Here is a 26,634-nt window from a genome sequence, read left to right as displayed (position 1 = left end):
GCAAAATTTCCCTCAAGAACATCTATTTTGTTTGGTTGGTTGTTTGTGTTTTTGTTAGAGAAGTTGTGGATTTACAGAACAATCATGCATAAAATAGACTTCCCACCAGCACTTGCACTGGTGAGGAACATTTGAAGAACATCTGTTTTTGAGATCAGGAAGTGTTTTTCACATCTTTGTAGTAAGAATCAAAGAAAAAAGAATCTCTTGTATCAAAAGAGGCTTTCACCAAAGACTGGAAATTAAACAACTTCTATCATTTTAACTATAATTATATGTTTTCACAACTATTATTGTGTCTATCTGTTTTTAAATAATAACTTTTTTCTCAGATTTTTCTGTGTTATCCTCTCTATACTACTAATTTTTTTACCAGATAATTTAAAACTATGAGCCATTCACCAACATCTAGGACCAAAAATGCATAATTAAACTTTTGAGGTTAGCTTGTGTTGCACTTTTTTCAATTACACTATTTCATTTGAGTTCCATAAAAGTTAATCATTGAAAAATTTTTAAAACATCACAAGTTCAGTGAACTCTATTATCTTATAGTGATAAAAGAAAGTGGGATGCTAATAACCGCAATTCTTTCAGTTTTGTTTTGAAATTCAGGGAAGAATTTACAGGCTTTTGAGCTTTCTAATCAAGTTTTTCTTAAGCTTTCATAAAGATTCATTTAAAATTATTGAATGTACAGTAACTGGCAGGGAAAAACTTGCTGAGTGGGAAATGGAGATCAGTTTGGAACTAAAATTGTAGAATGGGGAGTGCAGTGCATTTTAGAGGAGAGTAACAACAGGCCTGGGAAACAGGCCTTGATGTTAAATCTGTTTTATTTATTTATGGATGCATTAATAGCTATTCTGCTCTCCTCATTCAGCTAAATGCTATAGTAAGGAACAATAAGTAAATAGAAATGAAAATTCTTTTCAATAAGGATTCTATATTAATTAACATGAGGAAAAATAAGATTTCTGGTTCTGTTTTTGGAAATTCAAAATTGAGGAAAATGTTGGGGAGAGATATCCTAAGTGGGAAATATATATGGATTATATCAGCCTTGAGTTATTATATCTATTACACATATACAGACCAAAATTTAACTATTTCGACACTGGCGTGATTCTTTTTGCACCAGCCTCAAATATTTGCTTTTTAAATCAGAATCACAGTTATTTTCTTCTACATTTTTCTAAATCCCCCTAATTAAGTTAGCTGCTAAAATATGTACTTTAAGAACATACAAGATAAGGCCATATTGTCAGCTAGGCTTCTTTGTTAATCTTTCCTAATTATTCTTGGAAGGGAAACGTAAGCACAGAAATAAGCATTATAATAGTGGTATCTGATGGGAAATTTTAGATGAACAGAAGGTAAGTGGGAGTTTGTGGCACAGAGTTATTGAAAGTGTTTGATCTTTATTGAGGGATGGGTAAATTCTAACTGTGGAACAGATGTGCATTACCTAGCTCTGTCCCTAATGACTTTCTTTCTTTCCATCAAGACTGTTAGTTGGAGATTTGTTTAGTTACAAATCCAACTGCTTCTTCACTGCCCCAGTCACACACACACTTCAATTACCACCAGGTGTAAATACGGTGAGGTCCATGTCTGTGATTTGCATTTCAGTTTCTTATGAAGTTCTAAGAAGGAAAAGACACAATTGAAAACCATAATTGTATCATCTCAAATGATAACTGAAATTTTGGAAACTACATCAGAGACATTTTTTTTCTACACTAAAAGATAAACTGCCCCTTCCTCAGTCTGTTTAAACTCCTCTTCTGCCTAAGTGCTCTTGGACAATTCACTTTCTCCCTGCTAGGACTCAGGGTTCTTGTCTGTAAAATTAGAGAGTTGGACCATATCTGTAAGTCCCTTTCATTTCATTATTCAATATTAAAACTTGATATTTAAGCAGTTTATTCCATTCCTTTTCCTTCTTAATTTTTGCTATTCACATATCAAATGTTCCCTTCTTACTGTTTAGGATTTAAAATCGCTCTAAATCTCTGAAAACCAGCTCATGCATTCCATTTGATGCTACTTGGAACTGATATTTCTTCCTCTAAGAATCACTCTATGACTGACATTCAACTTCTAAAGACACAGTAAGGGAGGCAGCATAGCAGGGAAAAGAATTTGGGCTCTGGAGCCAGATGATCTGAATTCCAATTCCATCTCTGCCTCTTGCCAGCTGTGTGATGATGGGAAAGTCATTTAACCGTGGTTTTAGGTTGAAAATCCTATCTGCCCTATAAGGTATTGGATTTAATATTTGACAAGGGCTCAGTAATCTCTTGTTATTAAATGTTTCCTGCATGCCAGGAACTCAAAGCAATATAAGAAATCTTTTATCCTTAAAAGGTATACAGTTCAGTTGACCATTTTGTGAAATAAGTGCTTAAAAATGAAAAGGGAGTTTTTGTTCCAAGTGCCATATAATTCATACTGACCATCATTGAACACTCTCAGAGCAAAGCATGGACTGAATGGATAGAAGAAGACTACTTGGAGGAGGGTGAGCCTTGCACTAACCCTTGGAAGGAAGAAGATAATTTAGGTGTGCAATGAAGAGGGATGGAGTCCAAGCAGAGGACACAAAGTAAGCAAAGGTCCCAAGGGAGGAAAGGCACTCCACACGTGGTATGTGGTGAAGAGATCAACTTGTCCACAGTGTGGAAAAGTGAAAAAAAGACAAAATGAAAGATAAGTTTGTATACACCATACTGCAAGATTCAGTTCCAGCCTTGCCTGCAAAGTCCTCCCAAATGCTTCTCTCTGCTCCCAGAGATTCCAGCATATTTTTTGCTAAAATACTTATTACAATGCACCATATCTGCTTGCTTTCTAAATCTCTTCTCCAACTGATTATTGTCTTGATGTCTTTGTTTGCTCCTTCTGGAGCTTCCATTTGAGGAGGAGCAGCAGTGTGGTTGAATGGTTAAAGGCTCGCATTTTGGAGTCAGACAGACAAACACTCTCACAGAGTTTGGCAGAATAGATTTTAAAAAGCTATGACCCAAGTATGCTGTAAAACATAGAATCAAGAAAACCAGAAGTTGGTTGTTTGAAAAGAACTAATAAAATTGACAGGCCTTTAGTTAGACTGACAGAGCAAAAATAAAAGAGAAGACAGAAATAACTAAAATCAGAAGTGAAAAGGGGACATTAAAACCAACCCCCTGATATAAAAAGTGAAATAAGAGGATACTATGAGCAACTAATTGCACACCAACAAATTAGGTAACCTAGATGAAATGGACAAGTTCTTAGAAACACGCGAACTGTCTACACTGTCTCAAGAAGAACTAGATGATCTCAACAAGCCAATCACAAGTTAAAAAAAAAAAAAGAATCAGTCATCATGAAGTTCTCAAAAAAGAAAAATCCAGGACCAGATGGCTTCACATGTAAATTCTACCACATATTCAAGAAAGAACTGTACCAATCCTGCTCAAACTCATCAAAAAAATTTAAAGCAGAGAGAAGGCTACCTAACTCATTCTATGAAGCCAACATCACCCTAATACCAAAGCCAGACAAAGATACTACAAGGAAAGAAAATTGCAGACCAATCTCCTTAATGAATATAGATGCAAAAATCCTCAACAGAATTCTTGCAAATTGAATCCAGCATCACATTAAAAGAATTATACACCATGACCAAGTGGGATTTATTCCAAATATGCAAGGCTGGTTCATCATAAGAAAATCAATGAATGTAATACACTTTTCTAGTTTGAAAGCTGCCAGAATGTGATATACTAGAAACAGAACAGTTTTTAAAAGGAGGAATTTATTAAGCTCCTAGTCTACAGTCCCAAGGCCATGAAAATGTCCAAATTAAAGCAAGGCTATTAAAATATCAATCCAAGGCATCAAGGAAAGAGACCTTGGTTCAAGAAACCGATGACATTTAGGATTTCTCTCTCAATTGGAAAGGCACATGGCAAACATGGAGACATCTGCTAGTTTTCTCTCCAGGTTTCCTGTTTCATGAAGCTCCCCTGGGGGCACTTTCCTTCTTCATCTCCAAAGGTCTCTGGCTGCTTGGGCTCTTGTGGCTCTTTCCAAAATGGTTCCCCCTTAAAGGGCTCCAGTAAGCAACCCCAGCTTGAGTGGGTGGAGACACACCTCCATGGAAACCAGCTAATCAAAAGTTACTACTCACAATTGGGTGAGTCATATCTCCATGGAAGCAATAAAAAAAGCTCCCACCAAGCAATACTGAATGAGGATTAAAGGACATGGCTTTTCTGGGGTACACAGATTCAAACCAGCATATACACTATATCAACAAATCAAAATGAAAGAACCACATGATCATCTCAACTGATGCAGAAAAGGCATTTGACAAAATCCATCATCCTTTCTTGATGAAAACACTTCAAAGGATAGGAATAGAAGGGAGCTTCCTCAACATGATAAAGGGAATGTATGAAAATCCACAGGTAACATCATCCTCAATTAGGAAGGACTGAAAGCTTTCCCTCTAAGACAAGGAATAAGACAAGGATGTCCACTGTCACCATGTGCTGGACATTGTGCTGGAAGTTCTAGCCATAGCAATTAGACCTGACTTTAAAGCATATTATGACGCTACAGTGGTCAAAACAACACAGCACTGACATAAAAATAAATATACTGACCAGTGGAATGGAATTGAGTGTTCAAAAATAGACCCTTTCGTATATGGATTGATCTTTGAGAAGGTAGTCTCATCAACCCACCTCGGACAGAGCAGCCCCTTCAATAATTGGTGTTTGAAGAACTAGATATCCATATGCAAAAGAATGAAAGAGGATCCAAATCTCACACCCTATATAAAAATTAACTCAAAATGGATCAAAGACCTAGATATTAGAGCTGAGAACATAAAACTCTTAGAAGAAAATCTAGGGAAATATCTTATAAATCTTGAAATAGGAAACAGTTTCCTAGCCCTTACACTCAAAGCATGAACATTGAAAAAAGAAATAGATAAATGGGATCTCCTCAAAATTAAACACTATTGGGCATTAAAGAATTTTGTCAGGAAAGTAAAAAGGCAGCCTACACAATGGGAGACAATATTTGGAAAGCACATATCGGATAAAGGTTTAGTATCCAGAATATATAAAGAGATTCTTCAACTCAACAACAACAAAAAACAAAACAACCCAATTTAAAAAATGGGCAAAAGACATGAACAGACACTTCTCATAAGCGGAAATACACATGGCTAAAAGGCACATGAAAAGATGCTCAACTTCACTGGCTATTAGGGAGATGCAAATCAAAACCACAATAGGGTATCATCTGATACCCACTAGAGTGGTCATTATCAAAAAAACAGAAAGCAACAACTGTCGGAAAGGATGTGGAGAAAGAGACATTCTTATCCACCGTTGGTGGGAATGTAAGATGGACAATTGCTCTGGAAGGCGGTTTGGTGGTTCCTTAGGAAGCTAAGTATAGAATTGCCATATGATCCAGCAATCCCATTACTAGGTATATATTCAGAAGAACTGAAGGCAAGGAAACAAACGGACATTTTCACACTGATGTTTATAGCAGCATTATTTATGATTGCCAAGAGATGGAAATAGCCCAAATGTTCATCAGCAGATGAGTGGCTAAACAAGCTGTGGTATAGACATATGATAGAGTATTAGGCAGCTGTAAGAATAAAGCCATGAACCTTGGGGACACCATGCTGAGTGAAATTAGCCAGAAACAAAAGGATAAATATTGTATGGTCTCACTAATATGAACTAACATTAATGAGTGAACTTGACAAATTGAAGTTAAGAATACAGGTTATCAGGAGATAGAAATAGGGTAAAGATTGGGCATTTGATGCCAAAGGAATACAATTTGTGCAACAGGAGTATTGTAAAAATTCAGAAATGGCTACATGATTGTATCACAATAATATAAATACACCGAATGACGCTAAATATGAGTATGACCGAAGGAGAAGGGCTGAGAGCACGTGTGAAACCAGAAAAAAAGGTAGAGAATAAAGACTGAGATAGTGTAATTTAAGAATTCCTAGAGTGGACAATGATGGTAATTCAATGTGCAAATAAAGAAAACATTTTTGCATGAGGGAGAACAAACGAATGTCAACATTGTAAGGTGTTGAAAATGAATGGTATACAGGAAAAAGTGCAATCAATGCAAGCTAGGATCCATGGTCAACAGTAACATTGTAATATGTTTCCACTGAATGTAACAAAGGCATTATACCAAAACTAAATGTCCGCAGGTGAGGGGCATGGGGGAGGGGTATAGTTTGTGGAAAAGAAGGAAATGTCTTCATATAGATTATGGTGGCAAAGGCATGTCTATTAACTTAGGTTGGATTGTGTGATGGGCAAATAAAATGTTTAAAAATGAACAAAGAGAAACAAGTGCTTCAGAAAATGTGGAGAAAGAGATGTAGCTATTGACTGTCAGTAGGGAAACTGAGAGGTGCAACCCCTTGGAGAACAGTGTGGTGGTTCCACAGGAGACTAGGGGTGTGTTTGCCATAAGATCCTGCAGCCCCATAGCTCAGCATATACCTGGAGGAACTGAGTGTGGGGACACAAATGAACATTTGCACACTGGTGTTATGGTGGAGGTAGCCTAAGGGAACAGCTGAGGAGTGGAAGGGGGAACTGTGGTTTATATGCACAACAGACTACTGAGCGAAGGAATGAAGTTGTGAGGCATGCAACCAGGTGAGTGATACTTGATGACTGTATGTTGAATGAAATGTCAGAAACAAAAATACAAATATTATCATGCCTCACTCATATGAACTAACTATAATATAAAAACCAGACCAAATCCAACAACACACTAAAAGAATTATACACCATAATCAACTGAAATTTATCCCAGGTATGAAGGGTCGGTCAACATAAAATCAGTTAACATAAACCAGATTAACAGAATGAAGAAAAAAAATGTATGATCATCTCAGTTGATACAGAAAAGGCAAAATCCAGCAATACTTCTTGATAAAAAAAAACACTTGGAAAATTAGTAATAGAAGGAAGCTTTCTCAACATGCTAAAGGGCATATATGAAAAGCCCACAACTAACATCATATGTTTAGGACTGAAAACTGCTTTGTAAGATCTGGAACAAGACAAAGATGCCCACTTTGACACAGTTATTCAACACTGTACTGGAAGATCTAGCCAGAGCAATTAAGCAAGTAAAAGAAACACAGTCCAGATTATAAAGAAAGAAGTAAAACTTTCCTTATTGCAGATGGCATATAGAAAATCCTGAGAAATCCACAACAGATCTTATATACAGAAAATCCTGATATATCCACAACTAAAACTCCTAGACCTAATAAATGAATTCAACAAAGTGGCAAGATACAAATTGAGCAGCCAAAATCTAGTTTTTCTATGAACTAATAATGAACAATCAGAAGAAGAAATGAAGAAAAATTCCATTTACAATAGCAACTAAAAGCGTAAAATATCTAGGAATAAATCTAACCAGGGATGTAAAGGACTTATACACAGAAAGCTATGAAACACTGCTAAAAGAAATCAAAGAAGACCTAATGACATTCCATGTTCATTGGTTGGAAGATAAATATTGTTAAGATGTCAGTTCTACCCAAAGTAATTTACATATCCAATGCAATCCCAGTCAAAATTCCAGGAACTTTTTTGCAGAAACGGAAAAGCCAATGGAAAATTGCAGAAGGTTATATGAAAGGGTTTCCAAATAGCCAAAGCCAGCTTGTGAAAGAACAAAGTTGAAGGACTCTGTTCTAGTTTGCTAGCTGCTTGAATGTGATATACAGAAACAGAATGGCTTTTAAAAGGGAAAATTTATTACGTTGCAAGTCCACAGCTCTAAGGCCATGAAAATGTCCCAATTAAAGCAAGGCTATAAAAATGTCCAGTCTAAGGCATCCAGGAAAAGATACCTTGGTTCAAGAAGGCCAATGATGTTCCGAGTTTCTCTCTCACCTGGAAAGGCACATGGTTAACATGGTGGCATCAGTTAGCTTTCTCTCCAGGCTTCTTGTTTCATGAAGCTCCTCCAAGGAAGTTTTCATTCTTCATCTCTAAAGATTTCTGGCTGCACAAGTTCTGTGGCTCTCATTGATCTTTCCTCTCATGTCTCTTTCCAAAATGATTCTTTCTTAAAGGGCTCCAATAAGCAACCCCATCTTGAATGGTGGAGACACACCTCCATGGAAATCATCTGATTAAAAGTTACCACCCACAATGGGGTGGGTTACATCTCCATGGAAAATCAAAAAACTCCCACACAGCAATATTGAATAAAGATTAAAGGATATGGCTTTTCTGGGGTCCACAAATTCAAAGCAGCACAGACTTCACATTTCCCAATATTAAAACTTATTACAAGCCACACTAATCAAACAGCATGGTTCTTGCACAAGGACAGACATGTGGACCAATGGAATAGAACTGAGAGCTCAGAAATTAACCCTCACATTTATGACCAACTAATTTTTGACAAGGGAGTAAAGATCATTCAGTTGAGAAAGATTAGTCTTTCTCTTCAACAAATAGTGCTGGGAAAACTGGATCTCAATTTGCAAAAGAATGAAGGTGGACTTCTACCTCACACATAAACAAAAGTGAACTAAAAATGGATCAAAGACCTAACCATAAGACCTAACTATAAGAACCAGAACTATCAAACTCCTAGAAGAAAACATAAAGAAGCATCTTCAGGATCTTGTGTTAGACAATGGTTTCTTAGACTTTACATCCAAAGCACAAGCAACAAAAGAAAAAAAAGATGAACAAGACCTCATCAAAATAAAAAACTTTTGTGCCTCAAAGTACTCTATCATGAAAGTAAAATGAAAACCTACACAATGGAAGAAAATATTTGGAAACCACATATTTGATAAGTATTTAAATACATCTGATAAGGTTTAAATATCTAGAATATTTAAAGAAATCCTTCAACTCGACAACAAAAAGACTGATCATGCAGTTTAAAAATGGGCAAAACATTTGAAAAGAAATTTTTCCAAAGAAGATATACAAATGGACAAAAACACATGAAAAAATGCCCTACATCATTAGCCATTAGGGCAATGCAAATAAAAACCACAATTCACCTTCACTGGAATGACTACTATTTTAAAAAAGAGAAAATTACAGTGTTGGAGAGGATATGGGAAATAGGAATGTTCATTCATTGTTGGTGGGAATGTAACATTGTGCAGCTACTGTGGAAAACAGTTTGGCAGTTCCTCAGAAAGTTAAGTATAGAATTACCAAATGACCCAGCAATCCTACTTCTAGGCATATACCCAAAAGAATTGAAAACAAGGTCTCGAACAGATGTTTGCACACCAGTGTTCACAGCGGCATTATTCACAATTGTCAAAAGATGGAAGCAACCCAAGAGTCCATCAACCAATGAATGAATAAACAAAATTTATTATATACATACAATGAAATATCATTCAACATAAAAAGGAATGAAGTTCCAATATATGCAATATCATGGATGAACTTTGAAGACGTCATATTGAGTGAAATAAACCAGACACATAACAACAAGTATTGTATGATCTCATTGATATGAAATAATTAGAATAAACAAACTCAATATATTGTTAGAATCTAGAATATGGGTTACTAAGGGAAAGGGAATAGGGAATTAAGGCTTAAAATGTACAAGAGTTACTTCTTAGGATGAAGAAAAAGTTTTATTATGGATAGTGGCGATGATAGCACTACATTGTGATCATAATTAACAGCACTGAATTATATATTTGGACGTAATTAAAAGTGTAAATTTTATGTTGTTCAAATGTTACTAGAATAAAATTTTTTTTTGAAAAGTTCATGGAACTGCACACCAACAGTGACCCCTAAGTTAAACCATGGATTCTAGTTAACGGGACAATTATAAATATATTTTCATTAGTTGTAACAAATGTGTCACATCAAGGCAAAATGTCAATAATAGGGTGGTATATGGGAACTCTGTATTTTATGCAGGTTTTTCTGTAAACCCACAACTTCTCTAATTAAAAACAGAAAGGCAGATGGGAGGGGATCAGTGCTCATAAGTATGCCCAGTTTGACCCCTTCTCCCTCCTTAGTGCAACTGTTTTCCTTCTTGACTCACTAGCTTTTTCCAGACCTCAGACCATGCTCCCCCCACTGTCACATCTACCCCAACCTCCAAGGCCAAGCTGAATCCCCCTCTTTAATACCTTGTCTTCTAGTTCAACTAAAGTTCTTCAAATTGAATTTGCAAGGAAAAGAAGAAACAGGAAAACCACATAAAACCCAAGAATGATTATGTGTACTGCCTATTTCTAGACACTAACTTTAATATGGTTGAAACAGTCGGAGTGATTTCTAGGTCTGGGTCCCCTTCTATAATCTCACTTCTCTCCGAGGTAAATAAGAATTCTTAATAATAATAGTTACCATTTACATCTGGGCTCTGAAACAGGAACTTTACAAGTAACTTCAGTTATTCACTTTAAAATATAGTTCATTTATCAATAAGAAGTACAACAGTCTTCAGAGGCTTGTGCTCTTTTCTATTTTTCACATGAGGAAATTGAGAATTAGGTAGAAAGCAATAGGGCTTAAATCTGTAACCAGGCTTGTTAGACTCCAAAATCTTTTCTTTTACCCATTCTGCAATAATATTGCCTTCTTACATTTGTATCTCTGGTCCAAGGAGGAACTAACTTTGGAGTAAACACTTTGCTTCAAGCCCTTCTGTTTGGTCCTCCTCTCACTCTTCAGATTTAATACATGATATTGTGTCTCATTTACAACTTTTGCTCCCTTTCCACATATCTGTCTCTCTGTCCACCCCTATAGTGTATCTGCTCAGGTGATGCCACACCCAGCCCAAACCAGAACCCATGACCTTCTTTTCCTGTGATACCAGACATCATAGAAGAAACTAGACATACAAAGTTCTTCATTTCCTTCTAGAACTTATCTCTAGTTCTCTCCCAGAACCTGCTTCCAATATACAGTCCTTCTTTGGCAGTCTGTGCCGTAATGCACCCAAATGCCCTGGTCTTCTTTGGACTCTCCATGACCCTGGCCCTCTCTGTACAAGACAAAAACATACATGCTGACCCAGCAGAAGCCTCTTGGCTCTCTCCTCAAGATCCCTAAGGCCTACCTCATCCAGCGCATTTCTCTCTTACCTTTCCCTCTTACCTGAAGTTTATTGTCCTGCTGTGCCTTTTGGTGAAGTGTGATTTCTGTACCAAATATTGTCGGACAGGTCTGAGAGCCTTGTATCATATGACTGTATGTTGAATGCCATTTTCCCCTACTTGAGAAGGCAGGGATCACAGCAGCTCTCTTTTGACTGGAAGAAATTCTTGAGCTTAGTGAAACATAAAGTTTACCAGCTCAGTTTACCTGGCTTTCTCTGGTGTCTCACCAATTAGATGCTCTTTCAACACCCGTGGTGTTCAGAATTCTCTCAAGGTTTTACATACTAAAGTAAGGAAGCATATCCTTAATAAATATAAAAGCCACTAAGGAAAAGGGAAGGTAATTTCCCCATGCTCTTGCCTTTTTATAAAGAGATGGGGAAGGATGGAAAGAGGGAGTCCACAAATGTTCTCGTTTCCTAGGTACTAAGCCAAATTTTACAATTCCATGTTTAAAATAGATGTAACCCTTTACTAATGTAGATTCCAATTTTAATCAAAATAGACACTCCTTCCCTAAACCTACTAAAATTTGGACAATTTATTTATTGTGCTACTCTCTTTGGTGTTTTAAATGTTGGTGTTAAAACAAACAAACAATTAAAAAGACAAAAGAAAAAAAGACGCTGCATGTAACCAAGTCCATAACTGACTATCCATACCATAAAAACAAGGAGTTAAACATCCATAAATTCAAGGAAGAACCTGCAGCCATTACAATACAATCATCATGATATTCTCAAAACTAAGAACAGCACATGTACATTATCTTGACTCATTTGTGAAAGAAGAGTAAGCTTTGGATGCAAACATCCAAAGAACTGAAAACATATGAATGAAAGCTGATACCACTGCTACTACTGCTACTATAGAAAATACCCTTGTTCTTCTATGATATCTTAAAATTTGCCATAAAATTATTTTTCATCTCTTCAGTTCTCATAAACTCAATCCATCCCACAAAGTGTTCTGGTTTTAGCAAGATTTTTATGCTTACTTGGGTGCAGCAAATTGCCATCAGATGGTCCACTGTGTGTCTTCCTGCTTTGCTAGCATTGTATTTTTCTTGGACTTTTAAAATATTATCTTTAGTTTTCTTATATATTTTAGAAGTGTCTGTTGTTCTGTTTGTGTTTGATTAATAAATATCTTAGAAGTACTGCGATTTTTTAAATTACCCTTGCTACTTTTTCTGAACTGCCTGCAGAAGAATCCGTTTATGTGTAATTTGGGATATTATTGATAAAAGGAACCAATGTCTACCCCAGGAATATCCCCCCTCCCCCAACTTTTGCTTACTCTCATTCTGCATTGCCAACTGACCCCCTCCATGTGCCCAGAAAGAATTTAAAAAAAAGAAGAAAAACATTTTCTAAGCAGGCAATGTCTTGTAAACTTAAAATGCCAGTGTATTTGAATGAACATTTTCTTTCCTAATGCTTTCAAAATGGCCCTTTGCCTGGCTTTAATTAGCCTACACTGTCCTGCTTGGTTTTGAGACGTGAACCACAGTTTCAGTGCCTTCCATGTTCCCCACCCAACCACCTGCTCCTTCAAATTCACAGACATTTTCTTTAAAATGCTTGTGAAAAAGGTGAACCTTTTGCAAGCAACTTATTTTTTCAGCTGGTCTGTTGGTTCTGTAATGTTTTCTTTTAATGTCATGAAACTTAAAATATTTTCTAGTGGTGAACTCTTTCACACAGCTTGCAAAAATAATCAGGTTTTGCAACAAAACGCCACAGCAAGCTCATCTGGCAGGACAGAACAAAGTTCTGTGCAGACTCTGTTCTGGCCAGAGAATAGAGGACCATTTAACAACAGTGCATCTCAGTCACTCCTGTTGTTCTAGCTTAGCTACATAAATACAAATAGCATTCCAAAGGCACTCCAAGACCCAGGGCTAAAAAATGTTTCACTTTGTACCTTAGGCAATAGGAATAATTTTCTCACAGAGACAGCTTGGACATAATTTTGTGCCAAGCAGGAGAGTTTAGCAGTAAAATTTCAGGAACCTGCCAGAAGGTTAAAATTCTGCAACCATGTTGGCCTTCCAGAGGACATAAAATAGTTCATATGCCAGAAATTTGAAACACTTAGAATCATACTTTTTTTTTAATTGGAGGTTAACTAATAAAAATACAACATAAAACCCACTTATTAATTTTTATTGGTTGTTTTTTAAAAAAGAAATTTTACTGTGAAATATAATATATATACAAAACAGTAGTGAATTTCAAAATACATTGTAACAAATAACGAGTAACAAGTAGTTATAGAACAGATTTCAGAGTTTGATATGGACCTCAGTTCCACAATGTCAGATTTTTCCTTCTAGCTGCTCCAAGACACTGGCGACTAAAAGAAATACCAATACAAAGATTCAGCAGTCATACTCATTTGTTAAATCCTATTTTCTCTGTTATAACTTCTCCTTCTCCTTAGATCCTTCTCTCTATCTTTAGAGGTATTTGGGCTATGCCCATTCTAACTTTTTCATGTTGGAAAGGGCTGTCAATAATATGGGATAAGGGGATGAAAGTAGTTGATGTTCTTAGAGAGGCTAACCCCTCTAGATTTCAGGACTTATCTGCCTAGGAACCCACCTGGACGTTCTAAGTTTCTGGAAAATAATCTTAGTGCGTGACACTGTTGTAGAATCTCAGATAGAGCCTTAGGTTCTTTAGGGTTAACAGGAATGGTTTTAGTTGGTGTTTGGCAAACCATGGTAATTAGCAATATCTAGCTAAAGCTTGCATAACAGAAGCCTCCATAATAGTCTCTGTACTCTATCTGAACTCTCTTAGCCACTGATTTCTTATTTTGTTTTGTGTTTTTGTTTGTTTTTGCATGGGCAGGCTACCAGAAATCAAACCTGGGTCTCCTGCATGGCAGGCGAGAATGCTGCCACTGAGTCACCATCACACCACCCTGATTCCTTATTTTGTTACTTTCCTTTTCAGAAAGGTGTGGATCTCACAGTGCCAGGGCCAGACTCATCATGTCACACATTGCCAGGGAGAATTTCACTCCTGAATGTCTAAATAGTTGTCTTAATTACAAAAGTAATACATGCTTGTGGTAAAAAATGTCAAACAGTACAAAAGAGTATAAGCTGAAAAGTAAAAGTCTACCGCCTTCCCCTCCTCCTGGCTCCCTCGTTTTACCTCCCAGAGGTACTGCCATTGAGTTTCTTGTGTATTCTTCCAGAAATTTGCCATGACAATTTATCAAAGAGAAATTAAGTTCTTTCACCCATAAGTTAAATAACATCAGACTCTGCGTTAGATATTTACACGCAATGTTATAGAAATGCATACATTAATGTGTTCATGGTAAGTTGCCTCCTCCCTCCCCTCCAGGGATTTAAACATGGCTTTTAATCATCATTTAACCAATACACATTTGGAAGTCCTAAGCAAACCACCATAACTCCTCTTATTTTTCAGTCATACATCAGTAACATATCTACTGTTGCCAGAGGCTGGTGATAATGGGGACATGGTGCACAAAACCACGATGAGTAAGATAAGTCCTCTATAACCTAGGCTTTGTAGAAACAAGGTTAAGTGTTTTGAGGATAAATGCTTCAAGTAAAAATTCTTACTGGCCTGGGGTGGGCCACAGTGGCTCAGCAGGCGGAGTTCTCACCTGCTATGCCCGTGACTTGGTTTCAATTCCCGGTGCCTGCCCATGCAAAAGAAAAAAAAAGGTTTTATTGGCTCTAAAATTGAACCTATATAATGTGTTTTTAAATCATTTTTTAAATGTAGTTTTTATTTTTTTGTGGATGAAGTAGTACGAACAAGAAATGCCAGCCCCCTCCTTATACACAGGAGTCAGCATTGGTGATAAAGGAGGAAAGAGAGAGCCCTGATAATAGGCTCTGCTACAGTGCAACCCTCGGGACAGTGGCTAGCAGCCTCTGCACCGACCAGGCGAGTAGCAATCTTTGGCAGGCTGAAAAATGATGCCAAACAGAGGAGAATATAAACATCACCTGCTGGCCTCCTCCTAGACTCCTGAACACCCACAACCTGGCACACTCAGACCCTCATCTCTGAATCTCTGTTCAACTACAGAAGCCGACACGCTCACCCACCACCCACTTCCGACCCTCCTTTTCACCACCAAGTTAAATTTCCTGCAACGTCACTTTCAGCACCTGGCTACGCTGCTCAGGCATTTCCAAAGAACCACTGCCTGTAAGAGGGCAATGTCCACTCCTCAGCGTGGCTCATAAAGCACTTTATAATCTGGCCCCAGCCCACTTCTCCCGCTTCTCTTCAGCTTTCCCATCTTCATGCTCCCTGCCCGCATTTCCGTGCCTGTGACATGCTGTTCCACATGTCTGAGCCTTTGCTTATCTTCCTGACTTTGACAACCCTTATCCTATCTGCTTTCTGATTTCCTTTCATGCTCCCAAACTGGACTCAGATATCACCCACGATATGATGTGTTCCATCATGTTCCCCCCAGATAGTAACTTACCTCCCTTCTCCCCAACCCCAGTTGCCCACCCCGCCCCTGTGTCTGTACTATGTAGTGGTTGGAATAGATCTATCTACAGGGGAATCTGGGCTATGTCACTTACTGGCTTGGTGACCTTGTGCAAGTCCTTCAGACAACCTATTAGTACCCCAACCTATAATCCAGGTTTAAAATTTTTCAACATTCCTGGTGCTTGCCCATGCAAAAAAAAAAAGAAATTTTACAACAATCTGTCTCATTGGCTAATTATGAGAATTCAATGAAATAATGCATGTAAATCATTTAGCACAGCACAGAACACATAAAGCAAACAGATGTTAGTTGTTTCAAAAAGTGATGAAACACACACACCCCCACACAAATAACATATGTGAAGTGCCCGATACAGAGTCTGGCATGCAGTAGGTATTCAGGAAATGTGAGTCCTCTCAACTCTTATTTTTATTATCATGTTATTTTTCTTTTTTGTGAAAGTTTTTCTTTTTTGTGAGAAATAACATATATACAAATAAGCAATAAATTTCAAATGTGAAATATATTTTATATATTTATGCAGCTTTCTTCCTGAAAAGGAAAACTATGTGCTGAGAACAGGATCCATGATTTATTGCTCTTTATATTTCCAGAAATTGCCACAATACTAGTACAGGGTAGGCATGTGATACGTTCCTATTCAATCACAGAAATGAAACATCCTGATAAACCAACGTACATATTATTCCTTGAAGAAAGGCTGCATTTTCCCACCACTGTGTTTGGCTCACAAAATTCCTCGCATGTGGGAACTTCTCTCCTCTCTGCATTGTCTCATCCTTCAGCACCCATTTCAAATCTTCTGCACATCAATTGCCCCTTTTTGTGACTTCCAGAGTACATAGAGCTTGGGACTCTCAAGCACATAGTACTCTGTGCCATGACTAATTTTTTTTCTGGATATGTCTGTATCATACTGTGTAAGAGTCCACTCCAAATCTTTACAGTTTATAACAACGATGTGTTATTTCTCACAATGTATTGACTGGAAATTCCTCTGCCGACTGTCCTCAGGGCTCACTTGTGAAGTTGCACTTAGCCAGAGGCTCAACCAGGCTGGACAGTCCAAAATGGCCTCCCTCTAGTGTCCAGTATTTGGTGCTAGCAGCAGAAGCACCTCCATTCACTTCTGCCTGGTCACTCATTCGCCAAAAGGCTAGACTGACTTCCTTAAGAGAAAGTGGTAGGGCCACATGTCAAGCAGGCAAAGGTGAAATCAGCAAATCCTCCCGAGGCCTAGATTCCAAAACTTGCACAGCATCACTTCCACCACAGTCTATTGGTCCAAGTCATAACACCAGCCCAGATTCAAGGGATGGAGAGACGCCTCCATGTCTTGATGGGAGGAGCTGCAAGAACTTGTGGTAAGATTTAATTTAACCCAAAAGTCTTGTCTCCTTAAGTAGATTCAAACTTAAGCCCTATAATTGCATTTTTTCTAGCACCTGTAGCACCTACCTGTGCCTTGCACATCAGAGGTGCCAAAAAAAAAAGATCTGTGGTTTGATTGAGGAGCTAGTGCAGAGAACTTACTTGTTAGGTCCTCGAGAGGTAGAAGGAGCATAAACTTGGGAGTCAGAGAGTCTTGGGTTTTTTTTTTTTCATTTTTTTAATATATATTATATATTCACATATCATGTAATCAACCAAATTGTACAGTCAATGGTTCACAATATCATAGCTGTGTATTTATAATCACAATCGACTTGTTTTCTTTTTTGTGAAAAATAACATATATACAAAAAAGCAATAAATTTCAAAGCACAGCACAACAATTAGTCGTAGATCAGATTTCAGTGTTTGGTATGAGCTACAATTTCACAATTTTAGGTTTTTACTTCTAGCTGCTCTAAGATACTGGAGACTAAAAGAAATATCAATATAATGATTCTGCAGTCATACTCATTTGTTAAATCCAACCTTTTGTGTATAACTCCACCATCACCTTTGATCAGAGAGTCTTGGATTTAAGCACTAGTTCTGTAATTTACCAGATGGGTGACCTTGGGCATTTAACATCTCTAATGTTTAGTTTCCTCTTTTGTAAAACTGAGATGATAATACCTACATGATAAATAAGAGAACACTATCTAAACCACCTGGCACATAGTAGATGCTCATAACTATGATTTCTGTTCTCTACAGAGTATTTTTCTTAATTATGATTAAATTACTTTGCAGTTTAGATAAGTGGCTCATAAGTCAAAACCTGTTTCAAACTTTGCAAAAATAATAAGATGATTTAGAACATGTTTGGCATAGTTTAATCACTGTAATCCTTTCGCACCAATCATAATGCTGCTGGTTCTAGTACATGTCACATTAACTGTGGCAAATAATTCTCTATTCCCGTTTTCTTCCAGGGGAAGGTGTTCCAACCTAGAGTGGGTATCTTCTTAAAATCTAATTGTCACATTTGGCATTAATGTTACATTATTTTAAAAGTTAGGGTAAAATCATATGACCTACTTTGGGTCTAAATTAATAGAATTAATTTAGATTAAATTAAATTAATTAGATTAATCTAATTAAATTAATGTTAAGTTGTTCAATATAATATCAGTGGCTCTATCTGCCCCTCCCCAATCATAGATAGGACAAGAGTGAGAAATTAAATATATAAAGTATAGTGAATTCCTTGAAAAGAGATACCAGGTATTGACAAGTGGCTATTATTATTCAAGTATTTTCATGCTAGTCAGAGAGCCCTTCCCTAGTGCATTTCAAAATATTCCTTCAATTTAGGTTGGTGCCTACAAATATTATTACAAGGTCATAAAAATGACTATAAATGTGTTCAAGGAAAACTTCTAATCTTATCACTTTACTACCTTGGTGACTTATTAGTTCAAATTAACTCATTTCCATGGAGGGGTTTTTGGGCAGCTGTAAAGCTGCTGTGCTAGCTACAGGAAGTTGCAGACTGGCAAATTTAATTCAAATACAAACCTCTAAATTTGGCTACCTGGCATTACAGGATCCTGTTGTTTGCAGTATGCAAAATAAAAATTATATACCATCTTGCTTGACCAGAGTTATGGGCTCTTTAATATTAATTTCAATCTTATTTCTGGAGGACCCATATGGTGAGAGGCAGATGTGTGAATTTAACAGCCTGAACAACAAAGAAAGGAATGTGAGTTTTCCCTTCATATGGAGAATGACAACTAGTGGGCATGCTGATGTTTCATGTTTTAGCCTGTTTTTTTCCCCACCCTGTAAAATCTGAGAAAGAGATGGGGAGAGTAAGCACCAGCCATAAAATCTGTCTGGTGAAAGGCTTCCCGGTCCCAACACAGGCCCTTTAGAATGCTTCTGTGGTCTCCGAGATGAACTGAAGTGATGCATTATCATTGCTCTTTATATTTATTCATCTAAATATTTCCCAAGACACCATAGAGGGGGCAGCATTAATTAGAGGAAGTATACAGGTTGAATCACATGAAATTGCAGTTATTATAGCTCCAGAATAATCGACTGTGATGGAAATGTTTTGTGTCTTGATTGTGGTGGTATGTATACAAGTGTATGCATTCATCAAAAATTCATCAAATTGTACACTTAAAATTGGAGAGTTTTATTGTATGCAGATTATACCTCAAAAATAAAGCAGGCCAAAAAAATTAGAATATCTGTTGAAGGATTTGGACAGAAATATATATACCATATCCCAAATATATGTGGTATCCCAGTCCCACCTGACTTTCTTGGTGAACTCATAAACAATTATACAATCTCTCTTGATGTCCCCCAAGTGACTGTTATATTTTTTAAAAATTTTAAACTATGATGCTTTCCTATTTTAATTTTTGAGTTATTAAAATGCTTGAAAGGAGTATGGGGTGGTGGTTATGTAGCAGGGTCTGAAATCAGAAGGATCCATGTTTGTTCCCACCCAGCAACACCACAACCAACTCCATCCAGAGAGGAGCTTGGGCTATTATCTCTGTACTTTGGATTCCTCAGCAGTAAAATAGGAGTCACTTTGTCTTCTGGGGTTGTCATGGAATTAAATGAGATAATATATTTAACACATTTAGTCACGTGTCTAACAAGATGTTTATGAAATTATTACAAGTGCTTATGAATTGCATCCATTATCATTTTAATCTGTAATGGAAAATGGTAGAAATTATGGAAAAATCAAAAACTTTGTGCTGTTTTTTTTAAAAAGGAAGATTTCTGCTTCTAAGGCCAATATTTAGGAATAAAATTTTATTTCATGGGTGGGCCATGGTGGCTCAGCAGGCTGAGTTCTTGCCTGCCATGCTGGAGACCAGATTTAATTCCCAGTGCCTGCCCATGCAAAAAAAATTCTATTTCAGGCAAACTAGATGGTTAGGGAATGGGGCACGGTTGTCCTACAACAAAACTGATGCTGCAAAAAACAAATTTTAATGGGTAGTTGAGCTGGCAGAAAGAAAGGGAAATCCCCAGAGCTTTAGGGTGGGAGATGACATGTGGAGATTGAGCTGAAACCAGGCAATGAATAATGAAGAGGTAAGCATACCATAAAGGCTGGCTGACACTCAGATCAGCTTTACGTGTGGAAGAATGATTCTTGAGCTGTTGGCAAGGTTGGAGAGCTGAGCCTGGAACTCCACGATTAATCTGGGGTACCAGGAAGGGAGTTAGCTCCCAGGAATATAAACATAAATCCTCTGGAGGAAAGCAGCCTTAATTTAGGAACCCCATATTTTCACAGATTAAGGTAAATCCGATATGGGCTTCAATGAAATACCACCAAATACATAAAGAAACAAACCATCATGAATGAGAGTCAGCATAAACAATAAAACATAAATTTAAACTTTATTTTTAAAGTTTAGCTCAGATATTAGATTTATCAAATACATAATACAAATAACATAACAAATAATGAGCACTCAATAAAACTATAAAAAATTACCAAGGAAATTTTAAAAAGAATCAAAAGGAATTTACAGGAATGAAAAAATATATATATAATTGTTGATATGATTGATATAACTCAATGTATGAGTTAAACAGCAAATTAAGTACAACTGAAGAATTAAGGAGCTGAATATCAATCTGCAGAAATTACCCAATATAGAACAGAGAATCATGGATATAGAGAAAATAAAAAAGGATAAGAGATGGGATAATAGTCATCTAAGTAAAGTCCCAGGAAAGGAGAACCAGGAGAATAGAGACAAGGCAATATCTGAAGAGATGATGTTTGAACATTTTCCAGAATTTATGAAAGACAAAACTCCCCAGATACATGAAGCATATTATGCACCATGCAGAATAAATAAAAAGAAATCTACTTCTAGATGAAATGTGCTGAAATTGAAGAACCCTAAAGACAAAGAAACTATATTAAACAGAGAATATATTAAAAGCAGTCACAAAGAATAACTGTGGGATTAATTGAGGACTCCTCAACAGAAATCATGGAAGCCAAAAGACGGTGGAATAATATCTTTAAATTCTGAGGGGAAATAATTTTATAAAGCTACAGTTGTGTACCCAGAAGTATTATCTTTCAAGCACAAGAGCAAGATAAATGATTTTGCAGATAAATAAAACCAAAAGAGTTTACCACCAACATCACCTACACCAAAGGAATTTTCTAAAGGATTGCTTAAGAAGAAGGAAAGTGAATCCAGAAGGAAAGTTCAAAATGGAAGAAAGCTAAGCAAAGAAAATTATGAACATGTAAATAAACCTACAGAAGCAGGTTATTAAGTAAATAACTTAATAAAATGATGATGATGATGTCTAATTTGTGAAGGTTTACTAAAAAGAACCAGGCTAAAAATAGCATAAGCATGTAAATCAGTAGGGTGTCATAAGAGTTAACATTCTGAAGCTCTTATCTATCCAGTAGAAGTTTCAAGATATTGTTTGTAGACTTTGTTAGATATGCATGATAAAATCTTATTGGTACCACTAAAAGAAAGAAACCGAGTGTATAACTTCCAAAGCAGGTAGAGGGAAAAATTATATGAGACGCAAACATAAGAGTCTTCTTTTCATCAAATAATAAGTAAAAACAACTGGACTTGTAATTGCATAAGTTTTGTGGTATTTTCAGCTATTAAAACTGGGCCAGCAAGAGGGCAGTGCTAGCAGTTCTGTAGTATTAATGAATCTTTGGCAGAAGAAGAGAAATGTAAGAAGATGCTAGAGATTATAGATGGTGGAAGAAAACTACTGGAAAAATGACATAGCAGAGATGTCAAAAGGAGAAGGGGCTGAGTCAGTCACAGTGGCATAGACTGGGCTTTATCCACGCCAAGGGCAGAGGCAGGAGGCAGAGCTGTGACAGTCAGTGAACACTGATGTTCATCAGGCTGGGTATGTGTATCATCGCCCGCATAAGCCTTCATCCTAGACCCAGCCTTGAGCAAAAGAGTTTAAGGGAAGCAGAGAAAAAGAAAAGATGGAAGAAGAGCAATGACACATCTTCCCAGTCAGCCTCCAGCTACCACCTGCCACACCCTACTTAGAAATGGAAGGGGGCTGAGGCAGAAACCTGAAAGTATAGGATTGGCACAGGCCTTCAAGGAGAGACCCAGACTGACGAAGTTGGGAACTGGACGGCAACACTGAATAATAAAGGGCCCTTGCAACACAGAAAAATGTGCCCAAGCACAAGAGCTCCTATGCTTTCAATACTGCCTCCTTTCCTTCCCATACAAGGTATTAGGGGACTCTGATCTGCCCTCTCTAAGGGCCCAAGAGTTTCCTTCTGCCCCTTCAAAGTATTAGCTTATTAAATAGGAATATACATAAATTAGAACATATTCAGAGGAATATATTACAGATTTAAAAGGACATAAATTGCATCTTAATAATAATAGCTAATACGTATGTACTACTTAGTCTAGAACAGGCACTATCCTAAGTGCTCCAAATATATGATCTCACTTAAATTCACATGCCCAAAATCCCACAGCTAATAAGAGGCAGAGCTAGGAATCGAATACAGACACACTGGTTCCTGAGTCTCCATTTCCTCCAAACTAGGCAATTATTTTCAGCCTGATATATATATATCAGGCTGGAAAATTGTATATATATATATATATATATATATATATATATATATATATATATATATATATATGAAGGGCTTTTTTTAACAGTCACAGGTCCCTAAATAAGAAATAGGCTTCCTCAGTGGGTGCTGAGTTCTCCACCACTGGAAGCTAAATGCTCTAAGTGCTAATACTATGGGGAAGATTTAGGCACTGGACGGTGGGGAGGGGTCCAGTTGAATGAGATGGTCTATAAAACCTCCTTCAACTCTGCAGGTCTCTAGGGCCCTAACAGACAGGGCGCAGAATATAGCGAGGACTCTTAACTTGAATAACACGACATTTCACATTTACTTAGCTCCTGAGCATCTGGTATCCAGAATTTGTATTTGTGTATTTTAAGGCTTTGCACCCTTCCAGTTCTCCATCACGCCGTACGCTTTCTTCAACGGACACATCACCTTCTCCAGGATATGTTCCCCAGGCCCTCTGCACCTAACAGCGGCTTAGGTGCCCCCACAACACCCCATCCTTCCCCCACCAAGCCATTTATCATACTATAGCAAATTGTCTGCTTCATTGTCAGTTACAGCCTGTATTAGTTTCCTAGGCAGTTGTAACAAACAACCACCAACTGGGCAGCCTAAAACAATAGAAATTTATCCTTTTAACAGTTTGGCTCAAAATCCAAAGTTAAGCCTTCTTTTGGAGGCTCTAGGGGAAAATCCTTCCTTGTCTCTTTCTAGCTTCCTTGGTGTTCCGTGGCTTGTAGCTGCATCACTCCAACCTCTCCCTCTGTATTCACTTGGCCTTCTCACCTCTGTATCTGTAGCTCTGTGTATCTCCTCCTCTTCTTACAAGGACACAGTCATGCTGGGGTCCACACTAGTCCAGTATGATCTCATCATCACTAATCATATCTGAAAAGATCCTGTTTCCAAATAAAGCCACATTCACAAGTACCAGGAATTAGGACAACATATCTTTTGAGGGGGTACAGTTCAACCCACCAGGTCCCCCAACCCCTCAAGCTCACCAGACTAGGTTCTTTGAAGATTGTATCCTTATTCCACATGCTCTATTGTGGGCACTTGGACAGCTTAGTCAAGGTCCCTACCCTTGTGAAATATATCCACATATTTATATGTGGACACATTAAAAAAACAACCAATGCTAAAGCTATTTTCCCAGCATAATGCTCTCTCTATATATACGTATATATCACTTAGTACAAACTTGGTGAAGAAACATTAAAGCAAACAATAAAAAACACAAAGGATAAATCATTTAATTTCTTCTGGCCAGTGTTTTTTGGCATATTTACCAGAATCTAAAAGTTTGGTTTCAGTCTGCCCCTTGTAAAACTCTGTTCTCTGGTTCTTGAACTCTCACTCTCAGTTGACCTTGCAACCAATCTCCAAATAATAATTCTGGAATATCAGAAAATGAAGCTTATAAAATACATTCATAATCATTAAATTATTAAATTCATAATAATTTTTTTAAATTAAAACTTGCACCTAACAAAGGAAAAAAATGTCCACTCTCTTTGCCTTCCAGGGCAGTGTCAGTTCCTCTCAGTCTCCATTTGTCCCAGTGCCAGGTGAGTACTTCAACTCAGTAAGCAATTAATTCATTCTGTTTTAAGCTTAAATGGGCATTTATACTTTTTAGACTTTTATTCTTATATAACCGCCTTACAACACTGTCAAAATTTGCTTCCTTAAAGTAGTTATTTTTGAAATCCGAAATCAGTGAAGACAGATCTCATCAGTCATTCCTGAGTTTAGAAATCATGTCTTAAAGGCAGCCTTTTTGATCCCTTACCTGGCAGAAGCTTATTGGGCAAAGGCAAAAGCAATGAAGCCCCTGATATAATTTTAAAATGCCTAAAGTCCTGACGCCACGATATGATGGGTTGTGCATCTACTTTAGAGAGGGAAAGAGACCTGAGGGTGGAGGGGAAGCTACCATTTACTGGGACCTCACTATGTGTCACACTTAGATTAGCGCTTTATTTTCATTTCAATACATAGTCTCATTAAATATTCCAGTGAGGATGGAAAAAAGGGTATTTTTAAGAATAATGTTGAAAACTGTCATACACAGTCACACACACACATAGACACAATCTTCCAGATCCCAAACTCTGAAGTAGCACAGACCTGCCCCATGGTTTTAAGCAGGCAGGGCTGGACAAAGCAAAGGAGTAAGAGCAGTGTATGGGCCTGTGTATCTAAAGGTGTTTCCCAGTGATATTTATTGTCAGTAGAATCTGGTTACATCGGCTCCCCACTATGTAGGGAAACTTCTGCAACTTTGCTTCCTAGAATTCTCCCTTTTTTGAAGGAGAAAAATATACAGAAAGCCGAGGTTTTTCTCTTTGTGGTTGTTTTCATTTGAAAATTGGAATTATAAATCTGAGAGCCCGGGAGCATTGTTTACATATCTTCCTTCTGTTCTCAGACTTAACCATTCCCGTGGACCTGAATACACTGCATGAAACAGAACCTTATTTATTGATTTGAATTTCACTTGCACAGATGTTGCCTAGGGAAGTATGCTTATGATGAAAACCCCAACTGCAGCCTTCAAATTCATGAACAGATTAGAAGGTTGGGCTATAGAATTTAAGATGAAAGTGGAATATAGAGAATCGTGCATCCCTACAGGGAATCTTGACTTCTTCTGAATGAATAAATTTACATGTTATTTTTTAACACTATATTATACAACTGGGTTTACAGAAAATGTATGATACAAAGTGTACCCCTCCCTCTGCTGTGGAGCTTGCAAGTCAATTGCAAAGATGACTATAATTCAGGTGGAAGAGCAGTAATTAGAACTGAAGTGCTACATCACGTGGTGAGGACCATAGTTCTCTCTATATAGGATCCTGTATGACAACAGGACAGGGGTCTCCATGAGTCTTGGCTCCCTGAGGAAGAGTGGGGGGTGGGCAGGGACAAAACTCAGTAGTATCCTCTCTGGTTGGGAGGAAAGTCAAGGAAGACAAGCACTCCCAGCTCAGCCCTTTTGTGGCCACCACTTACCCACCACCAGCTGGAGTAATCTGTAAACCACCAGTTACGCAGACCTTGAGTCTAAGCCCTGAACATGTTCTAAATCATATTATGATAATTGCTATAATGATGCTACAGGGTCAGAAAGAGTTTAGCAAACACAACTCTTCTCTTCTGTAGCGTTTGCACTGGCATGGCCTTTAAAGAGACCCTTCTTAGTTGCAGGTTTTCCCTGTTTCCACTAAGACCCGTGTATGTACTGGGTACACTCTTACTGAGCTTGCACTGCCCTAGTGGGCTGAGCGAGGGGATACGGTGTGACCACAAGAGGGCGGCAAATAACACAATACTCTCTAAAGCCAGAAAATAATATTTTGTGGTCCTCTTATCTACAGAAGCCATATCGCCCCCAAAGCAAACCATTCATTGAATGTCTGCTTAGTGCAAGACTCAGTGTTAAAGATCAGTATGCAAAGAATTACAATACAGAGCTCAACTGGTCTCGGATTTGAGATGGATTTATACATATTACCTTATCTAGAGAGATTGAATCTCACATAACAAACAAAATCTCTTCTGGGGATGTCCTGCAACTCAGAACAGCCATTTGTTAATGCTCCTGTGTATATGGAGACATAGCTCAGAATAGGATACTTCGTTTGATAAGATGTAAATGCTAAGGGATTCTTTTGTTTCTCTCTTTAAGCCTGGCCCCTTCCTAGCACAGTACCCAGCACATAGAAGGTGGATAAACAAATGTATATTGAGTGAATGGATGAATGGAAGGAATAGATAATTGAACAATAATTGTGCCATCTAAAATGAATTCATCCCCAGAGGAAGATGAAAATATTAGTCATGAAATAGTTAAAAGAGGTAATGCAAG

General features: G+C 37.5%; 1 protein-coding gene across 1 annotated transcript in view; it reads left to right on the top strand.

Moving 5' to 3' along the window:
- Nucleotides 1-26,634, top strand: part of POU2AF2 (POU class 2 homeobox associating factor 2) — a 58,514-nt gene that overhangs the window by 20,152 nt on the left and 11,728 nt on the right. The window contains exon 4 of the mRNA XM_077113009.1: nucleotides 24,286-24,328. Within this exon, the coding sequence (XP_076969124.1) occupies nucleotides 24,286-24,328 (43 nt within the window). The remainder of the gene's footprint in view (nucleotides 1-24,285; nucleotides 24,329-26,634) is intronic.

Source organism: Tamandua tetradactyla, chromosome 8, assembly GCF_023851605.1.
Source record: "Tamandua tetradactyla isolate mTamTet1 chromosome 8, mTamTet1.pri, whole genome shotgun sequence".
Classification (NCBI taxonomy): Eukaryota; Metazoa; Chordata; class Mammalia; order Pilosa; family Myrmecophagidae; genus Tamandua; species Tamandua tetradactyla.
This window is presented reverse-complemented; position numbering and strand designations above follow the sequence as displayed.